The sequence below is a fragment of the Ursus americanus genome, chromosome 28 (assembly GCF_024610735.1).
Source record: "Ursus americanus isolate L20-20 chromosome 28, mUrsAme1.1.p, whole genome shotgun sequence".
Lineage (NCBI taxonomy): Eukaryota > Metazoa > Chordata > Mammalia > Carnivora > Ursidae > Ursus > Ursus americanus.
Genome location: NC_142154.1, coordinates 37,139,988 through 37,157,570, shown reverse-complemented (window position 1 = coordinate 37,157,570; position 17,583 = coordinate 37,139,988). Strand labels below are relative to the sequence as shown.

At 42.6% G+C, this 17,583-nt stretch overlaps 1 protein-coding gene, 2 long non-coding RNA genes and 1 other non-coding gene across 8 annotated transcripts in view; 3 read left to right on the top strand and 1 right to left on the bottom strand.

Moving 5' to 3' along the window:
* Nucleotides 1-841, bottom strand: part of PARP16 (poly(ADP-ribose) polymerase family member 16) — a 21,666-nt gene extending 20,825 nt beyond the window's left edge. For all 4 annotated transcript variants that reach the window (XM_045810675.2, XM_045810676.2, XM_045810677.2 and 1 more), the window contains exon 1: nucleotides 668-841. In XM_045810675.2, the coding sequence (XP_045666631.1) occupies nucleotides 668-841 (174 nt within the window). The remainder of the gene's footprint in view (nucleotides 1-667) is intronic.
* The window catches only part of LOC148107602 (uncharacterized), a 24,634-nt gene extending 7,051 nt beyond the window's left edge, over nucleotides 1-17,583 (top strand). The window contains exons 4-6 of one of the 2 annotated variants that reach the window (XR_015722155.1): nucleotides 101-222; nucleotides 399-516; nucleotides 16,770-17,583. This is a non-coding gene — a long non-coding RNA (uncharacterized LOC148107602). Of the gene's footprint in view, nucleotides 1-100; nucleotides 517-16,769 lie in introns of both variants that reach the window. The other variant, XR_015722154.1, reaches the window with a different exon arrangement.
* LOC148107603 (uncharacterized) lies at nucleotides 865-3,080 on the top strand. Its single transcript, XR_015722156.1, has 2 exons — nucleotides 865-995; nucleotides 1,738-3,080. It is a non-coding gene; the product is annotated as an uncharacterized LOC148107603 (long non-coding RNA).
* LOC123800888 (U5 spliceosomal RNA) lies at nucleotides 12,727-12,842 on the top strand. Its single transcript, XR_006782038.1, has one exon. It is a non-coding gene; the product is annotated as a U5 spliceosomal RNA (small nuclear RNA).

Genomic DNA, 17,583 nt, shown 5'->3' with positions numbered 1-17,583 from the left:
GACAATCTTTGACTATTAATTCAATGCCTTAAATGATTATAGGCTATTTTGATTTTCTATTTCTTATAGAAACAATTTTTGGTAAATTATATTTTTCTAGGTAATTCCAAATATTTGAATTACGAAGACAACTGATATCTGGAATGCTGACCCTAAGGTGAACTCTGTAAGAAATTAAGTGCCTTGCGAATCATGGGAGAAATAACAGCTGACACGTGGTCTGTAAGTTACAATTTATAAAAGTACTGCCCACATATTACCTCATTTGAAGATCAAGGTCTGGGTGGCTTTGGTGATTTTTGGTGTCTGATTACTGGCAAAGGGATGAATGACTTCTTATTTAGCAGAAGCATATGATTCTGATCACCCCCCCCCCCCACTACTGCTGGCCATGCTAGGAACTTTTGTGGAGGCCTATGCAACTGTTGAATTCTCACTTCACTCCTGGGAGTCACTGTCATTAACATGAGGAAGCAGCCACCAAGAGCCTTGGGAGTGTGGATAACGAGGGTGTCGGTGAGTGTCCTGAGCTCAGGGAAACCTTCCCTAAGGCCAGGCTGGGAAAGGGAAGTCTGGGGGCTGGCATGTTTACTAATACGGGTCCACAGGCCACGTGGCCTGGGACGCACAGGGCAGCGCGGGAAGGGGTGGAGGGAAGCACACTCACCAGGGCCTCAAAGTCCTTGCAGTCGTGGCGGGCATAGGACGCGGGGAAGGGCCGCAGCACCGAGTCGCGCTTGTAGCTCTGCAGCGCCGAGGCGAAGAGGCTGCACCGGAGGTCGGCGGCCAAGACGTCGCGGCTCGCCGCCTCCCTGACGGCCGCCCAGCCTGCCGGCGGCATCCCGGGTGGCGGCGCGTTGCCGGGGGAGACGCGCCGGTCAGGGGCTAGGGCCGAGCCTGCGGTCAGCGCGGAGCTGGGCCCAGGGACAATCGGCCAAGGGGACCCGGGTTCCCAGGCCCAGGGTGGAGCTAGGCAGAGGGACGAGATGACAGGGGTAAGAACTTGCTGACGAGTGTCTTCGGCTGGGGGCCGGGCCGGGGCGGTCGCTGCCCTGGGAGACCGGCCGGTGGAGGCGAGGGACCCGGCCGGGACCTCGGGTCAGCGTGGGAGGTTGGGCCTGGGGATAATGGGGCCCGGAGGGCGGGGGGGGGGGGTGTCCCAGGCCTCGGGGAGGGGCTATGACATGGGATGAGACGACAAGGGCGGGAACGTGCTGACACGTGTCCTCCGCAGGAGCCGGGGGTGGGGTGGTGAGGGGGCCACCCCCAGGGGGAAGCCGGGGAAGAGCCCCCACTCCGCTCCCGGCGAAGCTGCTGCGCCGCGGGTGCCTTCCTGTTCCGCCTCCCGCCCCGCACCGCCGAAGCCCCGGCGCTCGCCCGGCAGCCCCTGGCGCCGCCTGCGTTCCGCTCGCGGTGCAGGTCCGCTCTCGGTGCCCTGCCGGCGGATTGGCTCCCGGCCCGGCTGCGCGCCCCGGCCTACCTCCCCTCGCGGCCGCGCTCGCCACGCTGCTCTGCGCTCCTCCCAGCCCGGCCGAGGGCCCGCCCCTTCCCGCGCCCGCCCCCGCCCCCTCCCCGGTACGGGGTGTGTCCGCCCTGCCCGACCCGAGGGGACCCGGACGCGAGGTGTGCGGCCCCGGTGGAGTCGCCCATGCCGCTCGGTGCCATCGTCGCAGAAGCCAGTGGTGGGAACTGACCCAGGCGCCCTTTGACCCACCCTTGGATTTGCCTTTGTCCCAGCTCCGCGGGCTGAGCCTGTTCGTCTCGCCTGGGGAATTGTTATGACCTCCGGCCTCGCTTCTGAATGTTTCCCTCCAAAATGGACTGTGCAGAAGGAGCCATTGAACGCCCAGGGAAACTGCATCTCAACCTGCTGCATGCTTGCCCCAGGTCCCACAGCCAGATGGGGTGAACCTCCAATTCACATCTGGATCTGAAAACCAAAAGACCTGTCCTCTGCTTCTCAGCCTTCAGAATTCACTGCATCGCTTCAGTCTCTGGCCTCTCAGACAGGGTGTCAGCAAGATCCTTCTTTGAGGTCCTCTCAGAAAGAGAGCCTGGAGAGCAAATAATGGGGGAGGCCAGAGGGGAGGTTGACCTAACTCTGCAGTAGGCAAGGGACTAGATTCCCATCCCCTCTCCCAATTCACAACCCCATCAGAGAAAACCCTAGTTTGGCCTCATGGTCACCTGGAAATCGAAGCACAAGTAATTGCTAATTCCTAGACCAAGAAGCAGCTCAATACCCTGGCCCCCACTCTGACACCCCAGCATCGTCTTCCCCTCCTTTCCCATCCAGGTTGAGCTGGGCTCTGGCTTCAGAGAAGAGGTGGTCCGTGACTTTGGATTGTATGGATGACTGGGAGGAAGAGCAATACTGGACCCCCAGACACCACAGGGCTTCCCACGCCAGGCAACCAGTGCGGGCTGCTCACATCAAACCTCCGGTTGCTATGAGGCCCAGACTGTTCCAGACGCAGGAACAAGTGTCTTAGAGCCTTACGTCCTCAGACAAGACCCCTAGTGCCCCCAGGACCTCGTGGGACACAGGAACTAACATGGCTGCTGAAGTTCAGGCCCAGAAAGGCGGAGCCCACGACAGTGGGACAGGAGACCTGGGAGCCCTCCTTCATTCCACCTCTTCTTCACTGTGGCCTTAGACAAGGCCAGCTCCTTGGCCTCAAGGACTGTTTGTTGGATGAAAACATGAAATTTGCTTTGCTGAATATGTTTTCTCACACCTGAAATGAGAATCATAGTGAAACACCCATATCCCAAGGGGATGTGGGAACCGCTAGGAGGATGCAATGCTCAGGGTCTGGGCACTCTACAACGCAAGCTGAGTTATCATTGTGTTTATTTCCTTTTTTTTTTTAAGTTTGTTTATTTTTTAGTAACCTCTACCCCAACGTGGGGTTCGAACTCACAAAGCTGAGATCAAGAGTCGCATGCACTTCCCACTGAGCCCTCCAGAAGCCTCTGTTTATTTACTTTTTATATTTTTTAAAAATAGCTTTATTCATCTGAAATGAATAGAACACTGTATATTAACTGGAATTAAAATAAAAACTTTTTAAAAAGAACAGCTTTATTGAAGTGTAATCCACAGCCCATACAATTCACCCATTTAAAGTGTAAAATTTAATGGTTTTTAGTATCTTCACAGATATGAGCAACCATCACTGCAGCCAATTTGAAACATTTTCACCACATTCAAAAGAAACCCTATGTACTTAGTACTTGCAGTATATGAGTATGGGATGCTTTTCCATTTATTCAGATCTTTAAAAATTTTTGTCAGCAATGTTTTGTAGTTTTCTAAGTCTTGTGCTTCTTTAATTAAATTTATTCCTAAATATTTCATTCTTTCTCATGGTATTATAAGTGGAATAAGTTCTTAATTTCATTTTAGATTGTTCATTACCAGTGTAGAGAAATATAATTGCTTTTTATATATCAATCCTATATCCTCCAAATTTACTGAACTTGTTTACCAGTTCTAATAGTTTTTTTGTTAGATTTTTAGGTTGTCTATATATAAGATCCTGTCATCCGTGAATATAGTTTTGCTTCTTTCTTTCCAATCCAGATTCTTTTCATTTTTTTTATCTTGCCTGATTGCCCTGGCTAGAACCACCAGTGCAATGTTGAATGGAAGTAGGGACAGCATATATTTTGTCTTGTTCCTGATCTTACCAGGAAAGCATGAATACATTTTTTGAGCATAATGTTAGCTGTGGGTTTTTCAGATATGCCCTTTGCCAGGTTGAGGAAGTTCCCTTCTATTCTTAGTTTGTTGAGCGTTTTTCTCATGCAAGAGTGTTGCTCTTTGGCAAGTACTTTTTCTGCATCTATTGGGGTGATCATGTGGTTGTTTTTTATTCTATTGATATAGTGTATAACATTGATTTTTAGATGGTTAAACCAACCTTGCATTTTGGGGGATAAATCCCACATACTTAGGTGCATGATTCTTTTTTTATATGTTGCTGGATTTAGGTTTGTTAGTATTTTGTTGAGGACTTTTGCATCCATATGCATAAAAATATTGCTCTGTAGTTTTCTTCTGATGTTTCTACATGGTTTTGATATCAGGGTAATACCTCATAGAATGAGTTGGGAAGTGTTCACTCCTATTTTTTTGAACGAGTTTGTGAAAAAATGGTATTAATTCTTATTTAAATGTTTGGTGGAATTCAGCAGTAAAGCTAGGTGAGCCTGGGCTTTTGTTGTAGGTAGTTTTTGGTTTTGGTTTGGTTTCTTACTAATTCAATCTCGTCACTTGTGATAGACCTATTCAGATTGTCTATTTTTGAGTCAGTTTTGATAGCATGAGTCTAAGAATTTGTCTATTTCACCTGTTATCTAATTCATTGAAATACAATTGTTCATAGTATTCTTCTGTAATTCTCTTCATTTCCAAAAGGTAGGTAGTAATGTCCCTTCATTTCTGACTTTAGATGTTTTTTTAAGATTTTTTTAAAGTAATCTCTATACCCAATGTGGGGCTCAAACTCATGACCCCGAGATCAAGAGTCTACCAACTGAGGCAGACAGGCACCCCTCATTTGAAATGAGGGGTTTTTTTCCTCTACTTTAATTTTTTGTTTAAATTTGAGAGAGAGAGCGCACGCGTGCACGCGTATACGCACGCATGAGTTGGGGGAGGGGCAAAGGGAGAGAGAGAATCTCAAGCAGACTCTGAGCTGAGTGCCAGAGCCCGATGTGGGGCTTGATCCCCTGAGATCATGACCTGAGCTGAACTCAAGAATCAGATGCTTAGGGGTGCTTGGGTGGCACAGCGGTTAAGCGTCTGCCTTCGGCTCAGGGCGTGATCCTGGCGCTATGGGATCGAGCCCCACATCAGGCTCCTCCGGTGGGAGCCTGCTTCTTCCTCTCCCACTCCCCCTGCTTGTGTTCCCTCTCTCGCTGGCTGTCTCTATCTCTGTCAAATAAATAAATAAAATCTTTAAAAAAAAAAAATCAGATGCTTAACCAAATGAGCCACCCAGGCACCCCTTAAATGTTTGAGGTTTTTTTAAGATTTTATTTTAAAGTAATCTCTGCACCCAACGTGGGGCTCAAATTCACAATGCTGAGATCAAAAGTCACACACCCTTCCAACTGAACTAGCCAGGTGCCCCTGATTTTAAATGGTTGAGTCTTCTTTTTTCTTGGTCAGTCTAGCTAAAGGTTTGTCACTTTTGTTGGTGTTATCCATGAACCAGATTTTGGTTTCACTGTTTGCTCTGTTATTTAATAATCTTTATTTCATTAAGTTCTGTTCCAATCTTTTTTATTTCTTTCTCTCTGCTTGTTCAGATTGAGTTTGCTTTTCCTTTTTGACTGTGTTTAGGTGAAAATTTATTATTTTGAGACCTATTAGTTTATTGTTTTGAGAGCTTTCTTTTTTCTTAATGTAGGCGTTTCCACCAGCCTGCTTCTCCCTCTGCCTGCTGCTCCCCTGGTCATACTTGCTCTCTCTCACTTGCTCACTCTCTCTGTCAAATAAATAAAACCTTAAAAGAAAGAAAGAAAGAAAAGAAAAGAAAAGGAAGGAAGGAAGGAAGGAAGGAAGGAAGGAAGGAAGGAAGGAAGGAAGAAAAGAAAGTTTGTAAGTTATGAATTTATAGTTTCTTCTAAGCACTGCGGTACAGCATTCCATGAGCTTTGATATGTTGTACCTTCATTTTCATTCATCTCAAAGGGTTTTCTAATTTCTCTTTTGATCTCTTTCTTGACACATTGGTTATGTGGGAGTGTGTCGTTTAATTTCTTCCCGTTTGTGAGTTTCTTTAATTTCTTCCTGTTACTGATTTCTAGTTTCATTTCATTGTGATGAGAGAACATTATTGTATTACTGCTGTCCTTTTATTGAGCTTTGTCTTATGACCCACCACACTCTTATCCTAGAGAATGTTCCATGAGCACTTGGGAAAAATGTATATTCTGCTGTTGTTGGATTGAATGTTCTATATAGATGTCTCTTAGGTCTAGCTGGTTTGCAATGTTTTCTTTTTCTTTTCTTTTTTTTAAGATTTTATTTATTTGTTTGACAGAGAGAGAGACAGGAAGAGAGGGAATACAAGCGGGGGCGAGGGGCAGAGGGAGAAGCAGGCTTCCCACTGAGCAGGGAGCCCAACTCAGGGCTCCATCCCAGGACCCTGGGATCATGACCTGAGCCAAAGGCAGACACTTTACGACTGAGCCACCCAGACACTGCTACAATGTTTTCAAATCTTATATTTCCTTATTGATTGTCTAGTTGTTCTATCTAATATCGAAAGTGGAATATTGAAGTCTCTGTTGTTGAACTGTCCATTTTTGTTAGTTTTTGCTTCATATATTTTGGTGCTCTCTTATCAGGTTCTTATTTGTTTATAATTGTTATATCTTCCTGATGGATTGGCCTTTTTTAAATTATAAAATGTCCCTATCTCTAGTAACATTTTTTTGTTTTAAAGTCTATTTTGTCTGAAATTAGAATCCTTCCAGCTTTGTTTGCTCTTTGCGTGATAGATCTTTTTCCAGCTTTTCTTTTTTTTTTTTTTTTAAGATTTTATTTATTTATTTGACAGAGAGAGACAGCCAGCGAGAGAGGGAACACAAGCAGGGGGAGTGGGAGAGGAAGAAGCAGGCTCCCAGCGGAGGAGCCTGATGCAGGGCTCGATCCCAGGACTCTGGGACCACGCCCTGAGCCGAAGGCAGACGCTTAACAACTGAGCCACCCAGGCACCCCTCTTTTCTTTTTTTTTTTAAGATTTTATCTATTTATTTGAGAGAGAGAGAGTGCACAAGCAGGGGGAGTGGCAGACAGAGGGAGAGGGAGATGCAGGCTCCCCACTGAGCAGGGAGCCCGATGTGGGGCTCAATCCCAGGACCCTGGGATTATGACCTGATGCTTAATCGACTGAGCAACCCAGGCACCTCCAGCTTTTATTTTCAGTCTGTTTGTATCTTTGAACCTAGTGTGTCTCAGGTAGACAGAATATAGAGAGATCTTGTTCGTTTGTTTTAAATCAAGTCTGACAATCTCTGCCTTTGGTTGAATTGTTTAATCCATTCACATTTAATGTTATCATTGATATACTTCAACATATATTTAACTTTTTGCTTTCTATGTGTCTCATATCTTTTATGTTCCTCTATTCTTACTTTTACTGGTTTCTTTTTGCATTAAATGAATATTATCTAACTTAGCATTTTAAGTCCTCAAATCATTTTTTAACAACTTTTTAAAGTAATTTCCCTAGTGATTTCTCTAGGGCTTACCATACACACCTTAACTTATCAGAATCAACTTCAGATTCTTACTAAATTCCTGCAATATATAAAAATGTTGCTCTTATATACCTCTCTTTCCTTGCCCCCTTTTTATAGTCTTATTGTTAGATTACACCTATAAATGTTACAAGCCAAACAAAACATTGTTATCATTATGTAATTTTATGTCTTTTTAAAGAAGGTGAGAGAGGGAAGCCTGGGTGGCTCAAATGGTTGAGCATCTGCCTTCAGTTCACCTCATCATCTCCAGGTCCCGGGATGGAGCCCAGCATCAGGCTCCTGGATCAGTGGGGGGTCTGCTTCTCCCTCTCCCTCTGCCTCTCCCGCTGCTTGTGCTCTCTCTGTCTCTCACTCAAATGAATAAATTAAAAATCTTTTTAAAAAATAAAGAATAAAAAATGTTTGGCAGCAAGAATAACTATTAAAAAAATAAAGAAGGTGAGAGAAGAAAAGAGCAAGTATATATCACTTTTGTTATAATATTCTTTTTATTTATTGTTTCTGGTTGTCTTTATTTATTCTTCTGCATTTCGGTTACCATCTGGAGACATTTCTTTAGCTCAATACAGTTTGCTCCCACATAAACTCTATGTGCTTTTACTGGCAAATATATTACATTTCTATGTGATAGGCCCAACAATACATTATATACATATTGTTTTATATAATTGCTTTTTATTTTTTTAAGATTTATTTATTTGAGAGAAAGAGAGGGAGAGAGGGAGAACACAAGCCCGGGGAGGGGCAGAGGGAGAGGGACAAGAAGACTCCCTGCTGAGGGGGGAGCCAGATGCAGGGCTCCATCCCAGGACCCTGAGATCATGACCTAAGCTGAAGTCAGATGCTTAATTGACTGAGCCACCCAGGGACCTCTACAATTGCTTTTTAAATCAGTTAAGAGGGGTGGGTGGGTGGCTTAGTCAGTTAATCGTTGGACTCTTGATTTTGGCTCAGGTAGTGATCTCAGAGTCATGATCTCAGGGTCATGAGATTGAGCCTGGTGTTGGGGTCCATGCTGAATATGGAGCCTGCTTAAGATTCTCTCTCTCCCTCTCTCTCTCCTCCAGCTTTCTCTCTTTCTCTCTAAATGAATAAATAAAAATATTTTTAAAAAATCAGTTAAGAGGGGCGCCTGGGTGGCACAGCGGTTAAGCATCTGCCTTCAGCTCAGGGCATGATCCCGGCATTGTGGGATCGAGCCCCACATCAGGCTCCTCTGCTATGAGCCTGCTTCTTCCTCTCCCACTCCCCCTGCTTGTGTTCCCTCTCTCGCTGGCTGTCTCTATCTCTGTCAATTAAATAAATAAAATCTTTAAAAAAAAATCAGTTAAGAGAAAACAAGGACAACAAAACTGCATTTATTCTATCTTTTGTAATTACATAATTACCTGGTAATTACATAATTATGGGTGCTCTTTGGTTTTTTGTGTGGACCCCCATGACTCTCTGAGGTTCACTTGCTTTCAGCCTGATGAACTTCCTTTATTTCTTGTAAGGCAGGTTTTCTAGTAACAAATTTTCTCAGTTTTTGTTTATCTGCAAATTTGCCTTCATTTTTTAAATGTAGTTTTGTTGGATATAGGATTCCGGTTGTCGATTAAAAAAAAAAGATTTTATTTATTTATTTGACAGAGAGAGAGACAGCCAGCAAGAGAGGGAACACAAACAGGGGGAGTGGGAGAGGAAGAAGCAGGCTCCCAGCGGAGCAAGGAGCCCAATGCAGGGCTCGATCCAAGGACCCTGGGATCACGCCCTGGCCCAAGGCAAATGCTTAATGACTGAGCCACCCAGGCACCCATGGTTGGCAATTTTTTCTTTGAGCAGTTTTTCTAGAAAAGATTTACTTATTTATTTATTTGAGAGAGAGAGAGCGCGCGCGCTAGCATGAGCGGGAGTGGCAGAGGGAGAGGGAGAGAGAATCCCAAGCAGACTCCCACGCTGAGCACGGAGCTGGGACGTGGGGCTCAATCACACAACCCTGAGCCAAAACCAAGATTTGGATGCTTAACCAAATGCACCACCCAGGTGCCCCCTTCTTTGAGCACTTTGAACATGTTACCTCACAGCCTTCTGTCTGCCATTGTTGCTGTTCACTTCATTTGGGTTCTCTTGTAAGTGATGACTTATTTTTCTCTTGCTGCTTTCAAGATTCACTCCTTGGGGCACCTGGCTGGCTCAGCCGGTAGAGCATGTGACTCTTGATCTCAGGATTGTGAGCTCAAGCCCCATGTTGGGCCTGGAGCCTACCTAAAATAAAAATTAAAAAAAAAAAAATTCCCTCCTTGTCTTTGGCTTTTGACATTTGTACTGTGATGTGTCTGTTTGTGGATCTCTTTGAATTTATTCTAGATGGAATTCATTGGGCTTCCTGGATATGAAAATGATTGTTTTTCTATAACTTGGGAAGTTTTCAGCTATCATTTCTTCAAATATTTTTTTTCTGCTCCTTTCTCTCTCCTCTTCTGGTACTCCCATTACACATATGTTGATATGTTTAATGGTGTCCCACATTTCTCTGAGGCTCTGTTAATTTTTCTTCATTGCTTTCCTCTCTGTACTTTGGATTACATAACCTCTATTGATCTATCTTCAAGTTTGCTAGTTCTTTCTTCTGCTAGTGAACATCTGCGTTGAATCCCTATGGTGAATTTTTCATTTCAATTACTGTACTTTTTCACTCCAGCATTTCCTTTGTTTCTTTTTAATTTTTACCCCTTTATTAATATTCTCCATTTGATGTGACATTGTTCTCATACTTTATTTCACTTCCTTAAACATATTTGTAATAGCTACTTTCAAGTCTTTGTCTGTTAAACTCAACATCTGGTTGCTTTCACAGTCAGTTTTTGTTGACTGCTTTTTTCCCAATGTACAGATCATACGTTTTCTGTTTCTTTGCATCTCTCATAATTTTATGTTGCAATGGCAAATCCAGGCTATCACCTGTGCCTCTAACCAACCAACTATAAATTGGAGGTCCTCATTACCCCCCTCCTCAGATTTGACTAATTTGCTGGAGCAATTCAACAGAATTCAGGAAAACAGTTTACTTACTAGATTACTGGTTTATTATAAAATGATATAACTCAAGAACAGCCATATGGAAGAGATACCTAGGCCAACGTATGTGGGAAGGAATGCTTTCCATACTCTCTCTGGGTACACTGCTTTCCCTGCATCTCCAAGTATTCACCAACCCCGAAGCTCTCTGAACCTCACCCTTTTTTGTGTTTTTATGGAGGCTTTATCACTTAGGCATGATTAATTAAATCGTTGGCCATTGATTCAACCTCCAGGCTCCTCTCCTCTCGGAGGTGATTAGTATCATCATATCAATAGTGATAAATCATGTTGATGTATGTACCCTTGAAATGAAGTGATGAAAATAGCAATAAATCTATGTAGTTTTCCTCTCAAAAATCACATTACCCCAGTCTAATTATGAGAAAAACATCAGACAAGTCCCGGTAGAAGGACATTCTACAAAATATCTTGCCAGTATACTTTAAAACTATCAAGGTCATCAAAACAAGGAAAGTCTAAGAAACTTACAGCCCAGAGGATTCTAAGGAGACATGACAACTAAATATATTATAGTATCCTGGAGAGGATCCTTGAGCAGAAAAAAAGACATTAGATAAAAACTAAACAAATCTGAATAAACTATTGATTCATTAATTGAAACAAGTGTACCATACTAATAATAACATATTAGTGATAGGGACAAATGTGTGTGGGATATACAGAACTCTCTGCACTACCTTCACGTTTTCTGTAAACTTAGAACTTTTCTAAACAACAAAGTCTATTTAAAAATACATGATTGTGAAATAGAGTTCAGGCTATGACTGCAGGGATGCTTTATCATAGAAAATCTGTGAATGTAATTTTCCACATTAATAAATTAAAAGAGAAAACTTATGATTATCTCAATACCAACATATACTACAAGAAAAAAAAAATCACAGGAAACTTGGAATCGAATGGAACTAGCTTAATTAGAAGAGTTTCTACCAGAATCCTTTTGAGGCCCAGTACAAAATGAAGATGCAGGACCTTTCTTCAAAATTACTAAGAATTTCATGAAGGTGACTGCAGAGCTGGGGTCTTATGAGCACAGGGTAACTGCATAGACTACCCGTCCATGAAGTCCCACCTGTCTACAGCAAATTTCACATTTAATGGTGGTCCAATGAAAGCTATGACCAGAATAAGAAAAAGATACCCACTATCAGGGGCGCCTGGGTGGCACAGCGGTTAAGCATCTGCCTTCGGCTCAGGGCGTGGTCCCGGCGTTCTGGGATCGAGCCCCACATCAGGCTCCTCTGCTATGAGCCTGCTTCTTCCTCTCCCACTCCCCCTGCTTGTGTTCCCTCTCTCGCTGGCTGTCTCTGTCTCTGTCAAATAAATAAATAAAATCTTTAAAAAAAAAAAAAAAAGATACCCACTATCATTGCTTCAGTCCAATGTCTCTATTAGATTTCCCAACCAGTTAAATCAATCAAGAAAAAGAAATAATAAAAAGTATAGATCTATAAGAGAAAAACAAAGTTGTCACTTTCAGGTGTTATGCTTGTCTCCATACAACACCCACTAGAATATGCAATCATTAGAACCAGAGTTTAAGATTGCTGAATGTGAGAGTGATGAATCAAAGTCAATTGCATTACTATATACCAATAATAAGCAATTATAAATTGCAATTTAAAAAATTTGTACTAGTCGAGTACCTGGCTGGCTCAGTTGGTGGAGCATGCAACTCTTGATCTCTGGGTTGTAAGTCCAGGCCCCACCTTGGGTATAGAGATTACTTAAGAATAAAATTTTTAGGGGCACCCCTGGGTGGCTCAGTTGTTTAAGTGTCAGACTCTTGATTTTAACTGGGGTCATGATCTCAGGGTGGTGGGTTTGAGCCCTGCCACTGCACCAGGCCCGCTGGGGTGTCTGCTTATCCCTCTTCCTCTGCTCCCTCACACCCTGGAATAAATAAATAAAATACTATACCTTGGCTAATTGAATATAAATAAAAAATCGATAAATAAAATCTCTTTTAAAAATAAAATAAATCATACTCAAAGTCCCAGTGTAGGAACAGACAAAATCAGAATGTGTCTAGTTGACAAGAACAAAATTTACATGTCAAGCAGCTGAGTCTCCGCTTTGGCCCTTAAAGGTGGCCCCCAGAGCAAGTTTTGAATACTAAGATTTCCGGAGTCCGTAGGGCGATTAGTCAGCTTCATTTGCATATCCATAATACACTGCAAACAGAATCATTGTTTTCAAGTAAAAGAAATTATTCTTATTTGACTTTTCTAAGTGTGAGGATGTTATTTTCAGAATCCCTGGGATAAATTTCGGCAGGCACTAACTCTTGGGATAAACAGCCACCCTCAGTGTGTTAGGGGTTGCACTTACCTGAAGAACGAGTTAGGGGTTATATTTAGCATACTCTGGTTTCTCTTCAGATCGCATAAATCTTTCGCCTTTTACTAAAGATTTCCGTGGAGAGGAACGATTCTGGGTTTTAATCAATTTTTGAAGCCTTGTTTTTTCGACAAGGCTATATATGTGATTTAAAAATAGATTTTTTTAAAGTCTTCAATAGGTTTGTTTCATAGCTAACATTTAATTTGTTATAAAAGTGGGGGAGGAAATAGTAAGTCTCATTAATAAGTAATGTGGGGTTGCATTATTTAAGTTTTGTGTTTTTTATTCGTGATTGACGTGGATTACGTTTTTGCTTTGGGTAGTATTACTCAAGGAAACCCTTTATTTTTTAATGGTTTCTTCCTGTAAGCCGGTACGTATCTTCCCTAGCCTTCGGAATCAGACACTAACCTGACAACGTGGTAAGCCAACCCAAACTACTAGAATATATAGAGAAATATAAAGATTTATCATGAGGAACTGGCCTCACACACAATTAAGGGGGCTGAGAAAGAGATCTTATGATCTGCTGTCTTCAAGTTGGAGGCCCAGGAAAGCTGGTGGGTGTAGCTCCAGTTCAAACTGGAAAAACTGACAAGGAGGGAAGCCAGTGCTGTAAATCTGGGTCCAAGGCCCAAGAACCAGGAGTGCCAAAGACCAACAACAGTAGAAAGTGTGTCTCCCAGCTCAAGCACAGATTAATTTGCTCTTCTGCCTTTTTGTTTTCTGTTTGGGCCCTCTGTGCATTCACTGGATGATGCCCACTGCAGTGATGAGGGTGATCTTTACTCACTCCACTAATTCAACTGCTAATCTCTTCCAGACACACCCAAAAATTATGTTTATCAGCTATCTGGGCATCCCTTCGCCCATCAAGCTGACATATAAAATGAACCATCACAGGGACGCCTGGGTGGCTCAGTCAGTTAAGCATCGCCTTCAGCTCAGGTCATGATCCCGGGGTCCTGGGATATAGTCCTGCATGGGGCTCCTTGCTCAGAGGGCAGTCTGCTTCTCCCTCTGCCTGCCACTTCCCCTGCTTGTGAGCTCACTTTCTGTCTCCCTTACACAAATAAATAAAAATCTCTCACACACACACATACAAATGAACCATCACAGCCACCTTCACTCTGAGTTACATCCTCATAACCACTCCATGTTGGAAGCCACTCTGCTCTCTTGACCATTCACGGACGGACCCAGGGCACCTGGATTGCTTTTCTCCTGACCTTGTAGGCTCAGCTTGCTTGTCTCTCCTTGGGCAGTAACTCCTGCCCACTGCTCTCCTTCTTGGGATATTTCCCTCCAAAGGCTGACAGCCAGAACAAAAGACTCATTTAAACCCAGAGGAAATGGATACTCAGAATGGCACAGGTCCCAAAGTCAGAGGGGTGGGTCTGGGATTACCATCAGACCCAAGAATTCTTCACATTGCTTTAAGATTTTGTTCTCAGATGTCTCAAGATTTGCCTTTGGGGTACTGGAGTATGGAGCAGGAGGAGGTGATGGGAGTGGGGGTATGGATGAGGGAGGCTTTGACCTAACTGAAGAAGAAAAGGGACTGGATTACCATCTCCTCTCCACCATGAGCGAAAACTCAACAGTTCAGTCTGTTGAGCAAGTGGAAAACCAAGCCTAGGACATTGCTGAATCCCTAGCTCTGCACTGTCCAATATGGTAGCCACTAGCCATGTTGGCTATTTACGTTTAATTAATTAAATAAAATTTAAAATTCAGTTTCTCAGACTTACTAGTCACACTTCAAGTGTTCAACAGTAACATGGGAGTAGTGGCTGCCATTTTGGACAGCACAGAAAATAATCATTTCCATCATTGTTATGTAGGTCAAGAAACTAGCCAACATCCACACCCCAAGGCAGGAGTCAGTAAACCACCTCACTTCCACAGGGCAGCTGGGCTGGGCTGGGGCTTAAAAGAGGAGAGGTGGCCAGGGTGAGTGACTTTAGGAGATCTATGAAAGACCCCTTTCCTACCTCCTTTTCACTAATGGCCCTCCTCTCACTTCACAAAGTAAACATTTTCCTGTCATCCACCCTAAACCTGACCAAGGTGCAATGCTGGAGGATGTAAAAACTTTCGGGGTTTCCAATAAATGTCAATTTGAAATATTTACATTAATTTGGTGGAAGGAAATGAATCTGGACAACAAATTCTTTTGTAAATTTTTAAAAATTCTTTTGTAGGGATGCCTGGGTTAGCTCAGTGGGTTCAGTGACTGCCTCAGCTCAGGTCATGATCCTGGGGTCCTGGGATCGAGTCCCACATCGGGCTCCTTGCTCAGCAGGGAGCTTGCTTCTCCCTCTGCCCCTGCCTGTTCTGCCAGCTCTGCCTGCTCTGCCTGCCGCTACCCCTGCTTGGGCTCTCTCTCTCTCTGACAAATAAATAAATAAAATCTTTAAAAAAAAATTCTTTTGTAAATTAGAAGATTTCCAAATCTTTTCTTTCAACAAAATTTAAGGACTCAATTTGTCAATTAGTTCACTATATGGTAGTGAGTGACACTGTTGAAACTCCTTCCAACCACTGACTTATGGCAACAAGATTTCTTAGGTTACAGCTATAAAAACGAAAGGGAAAAAAAAAGCATTGGAAAGAAACCCTGTCTTTTCTGGCAATAAGTAACATGTGTCCATTTAATTAAGGAATGTATTTCCAATAAAACAACACCTTTATGTTTAATAATTATAAAAATTTGTAATATGTTTATGTTGCATGGATCAAGTGCGTAGTACTAATAATTGCAAGAATAAATTAATCCAGAAGAAAAACATTAATGCATAGAATGTTAAGTCCAAACAATGTGGAAAATGTTTTAAAATTCAGTTAACGTACTTATTTTGTCGTAGTGAAATATGATTGATCAATAAAACACTTCAGGTATAAAAATATTTGTATTAAATTCTCGGTGAAATGGAAGTAGAAAAACAAGTTTGAGAAGAGAAAGGAATTAGGTAAACAATTAGACAATTTTTAAATTTTTTTAAATTAAAAAAAAATTTAGTTTTTAAAAATAGGGGACCCCTGGGTGGCACAGTTGGGGGACGGACTCTTGGTTTCAGCTCTGGTCAAGATCTTGGGGCTGTGGGATTGAGCCATGTCAGTGCAGAGTCTGCTTGAGATTTTCCCTCTCCCTCTGCCCCTCCCGCTCATGCATGCTCTCTCTCTCAAATGAAAAAATAAATCTTTTAAAAAAAATTATGATAGTAGTTATCAAATCTCTTGGGCATTTATCTTCCATTGATTACATTTTAAAGTGATATAACAGCTTAGAGTATCAGTATTTACAATGCACAAAATATCCATCCTTTGCATCTATTTAAATGCATGATATTGTAAATTATCTTATGGAAACTGTATATATGATCTTTAAAGTGTGTTCAAGGAATATATATTTTCAAAATTCTTTTAGGAGCTATAAGGGCAAAACTTTGGACTCCCTGACCTTAACAGGTGGGTCTTGTGGCAGGAACTGAGCACTAAAGAGAAGCAGCGCCCCTTTGTGGCCAGTAGAGAGGCTGCAGCAAAAATGAGCAAGGAGTCCTAGAAAGGTGAATTTGGGGACAAGAGCTGAGACCTGGACGTTTAATCCACCTTCCACAGGGGAGTCTCTCTCCACTGCAAAATCTGTGCGGGTCAGGTGTTTCTCCTATGCTCAGACCTGCCACTTGCAGCTGTGGTCCCTGGGATCTGACCACAAGAAATAGGAACCAAAGAACTATCTACAAGAACACCTAAGGATGATTTAACAATCTCTTGATGCAGATCTCCACTGGCAGACAATGGAGCGAAACCATTTAAAAACAATCCCACGAATGCAGAAAAAGTAATAAATTCATTCATTACATGTATATATATCTATATATCTGAACATAGATATGGAAGGGAATCTGCCCAATCTAATGAAGAAAACAACCCAAACACCACATGTAAACAAAGTGTTGTAAATTTTCCCTTTAGAGTCAGAAAGAAGGTAAGAATCAAAATTGCAATCAAAAATTCTAATTAAAGGTTTTTATGATCTGTATTTTTTTGTTTTTCAGGATATATCTTGTATTAACTATCAGTATGAATTGTTTCCAGGAATGGAAGTGCCAGCCACATCATAAACAATGAAATTGTTCCAGCCCCTCAAACTCCACCTTGGCCATCAGAGATGGGTTCACACGTTGGATTCAGAAGCCCTGGGAGCTCCATGACTATGGAGCCTCGAGTGCTAAAAACAAAAGTTAACCTTGTGATTCTCTAACCAGTGAAAGCTGCCCAGGACCCTCCCATAATGAAGCAGAGAAAAGTCCAGAAGGTGAATGTCCTCTAAAGTTAGGAGCAGGGAAACCCTCTTCAAAGCGTTCAGAATTGCTCCTTTCCTGTTCCATTAATGCCTTAGCCCCTGGACAACGCCTGTGAGCGTAGCTCTTACCATAGGGTATAGGAACTTGGCACGTTTGTGGATCTCTGTAACTTCCCGTCACATTGTGACATACAAAAAGCAGGCAAAAAGTATCAAAACAAATGTTTGCAGGGATGAACCCAACAGACATTACTCTAAGTGAAAGCAGCCAGTCACAAAGGGCCACAGGTTTTCTGCTTCCATTTAGATGAAATATCCAGAATAGGCACTTTAGAGACAAAAAGTTCCCCAGAGGCTGGGGAACAGGGAGTGTTTGGGGGTGGGGGTGGGGGGATAACTGCTAATGGGTAGAGTTTCTCTCTGAGGTGACAAAAATGGTCTAAAGTTAGATTGTGGTGATGATTGCACAACTCTGAATATTCTAAAAACCATTGAATTATACACTTTAAATGGATGAATTGTATGGCAAGTGAATCATAGCCAATAAAATTGTTTTTAAAATGTAA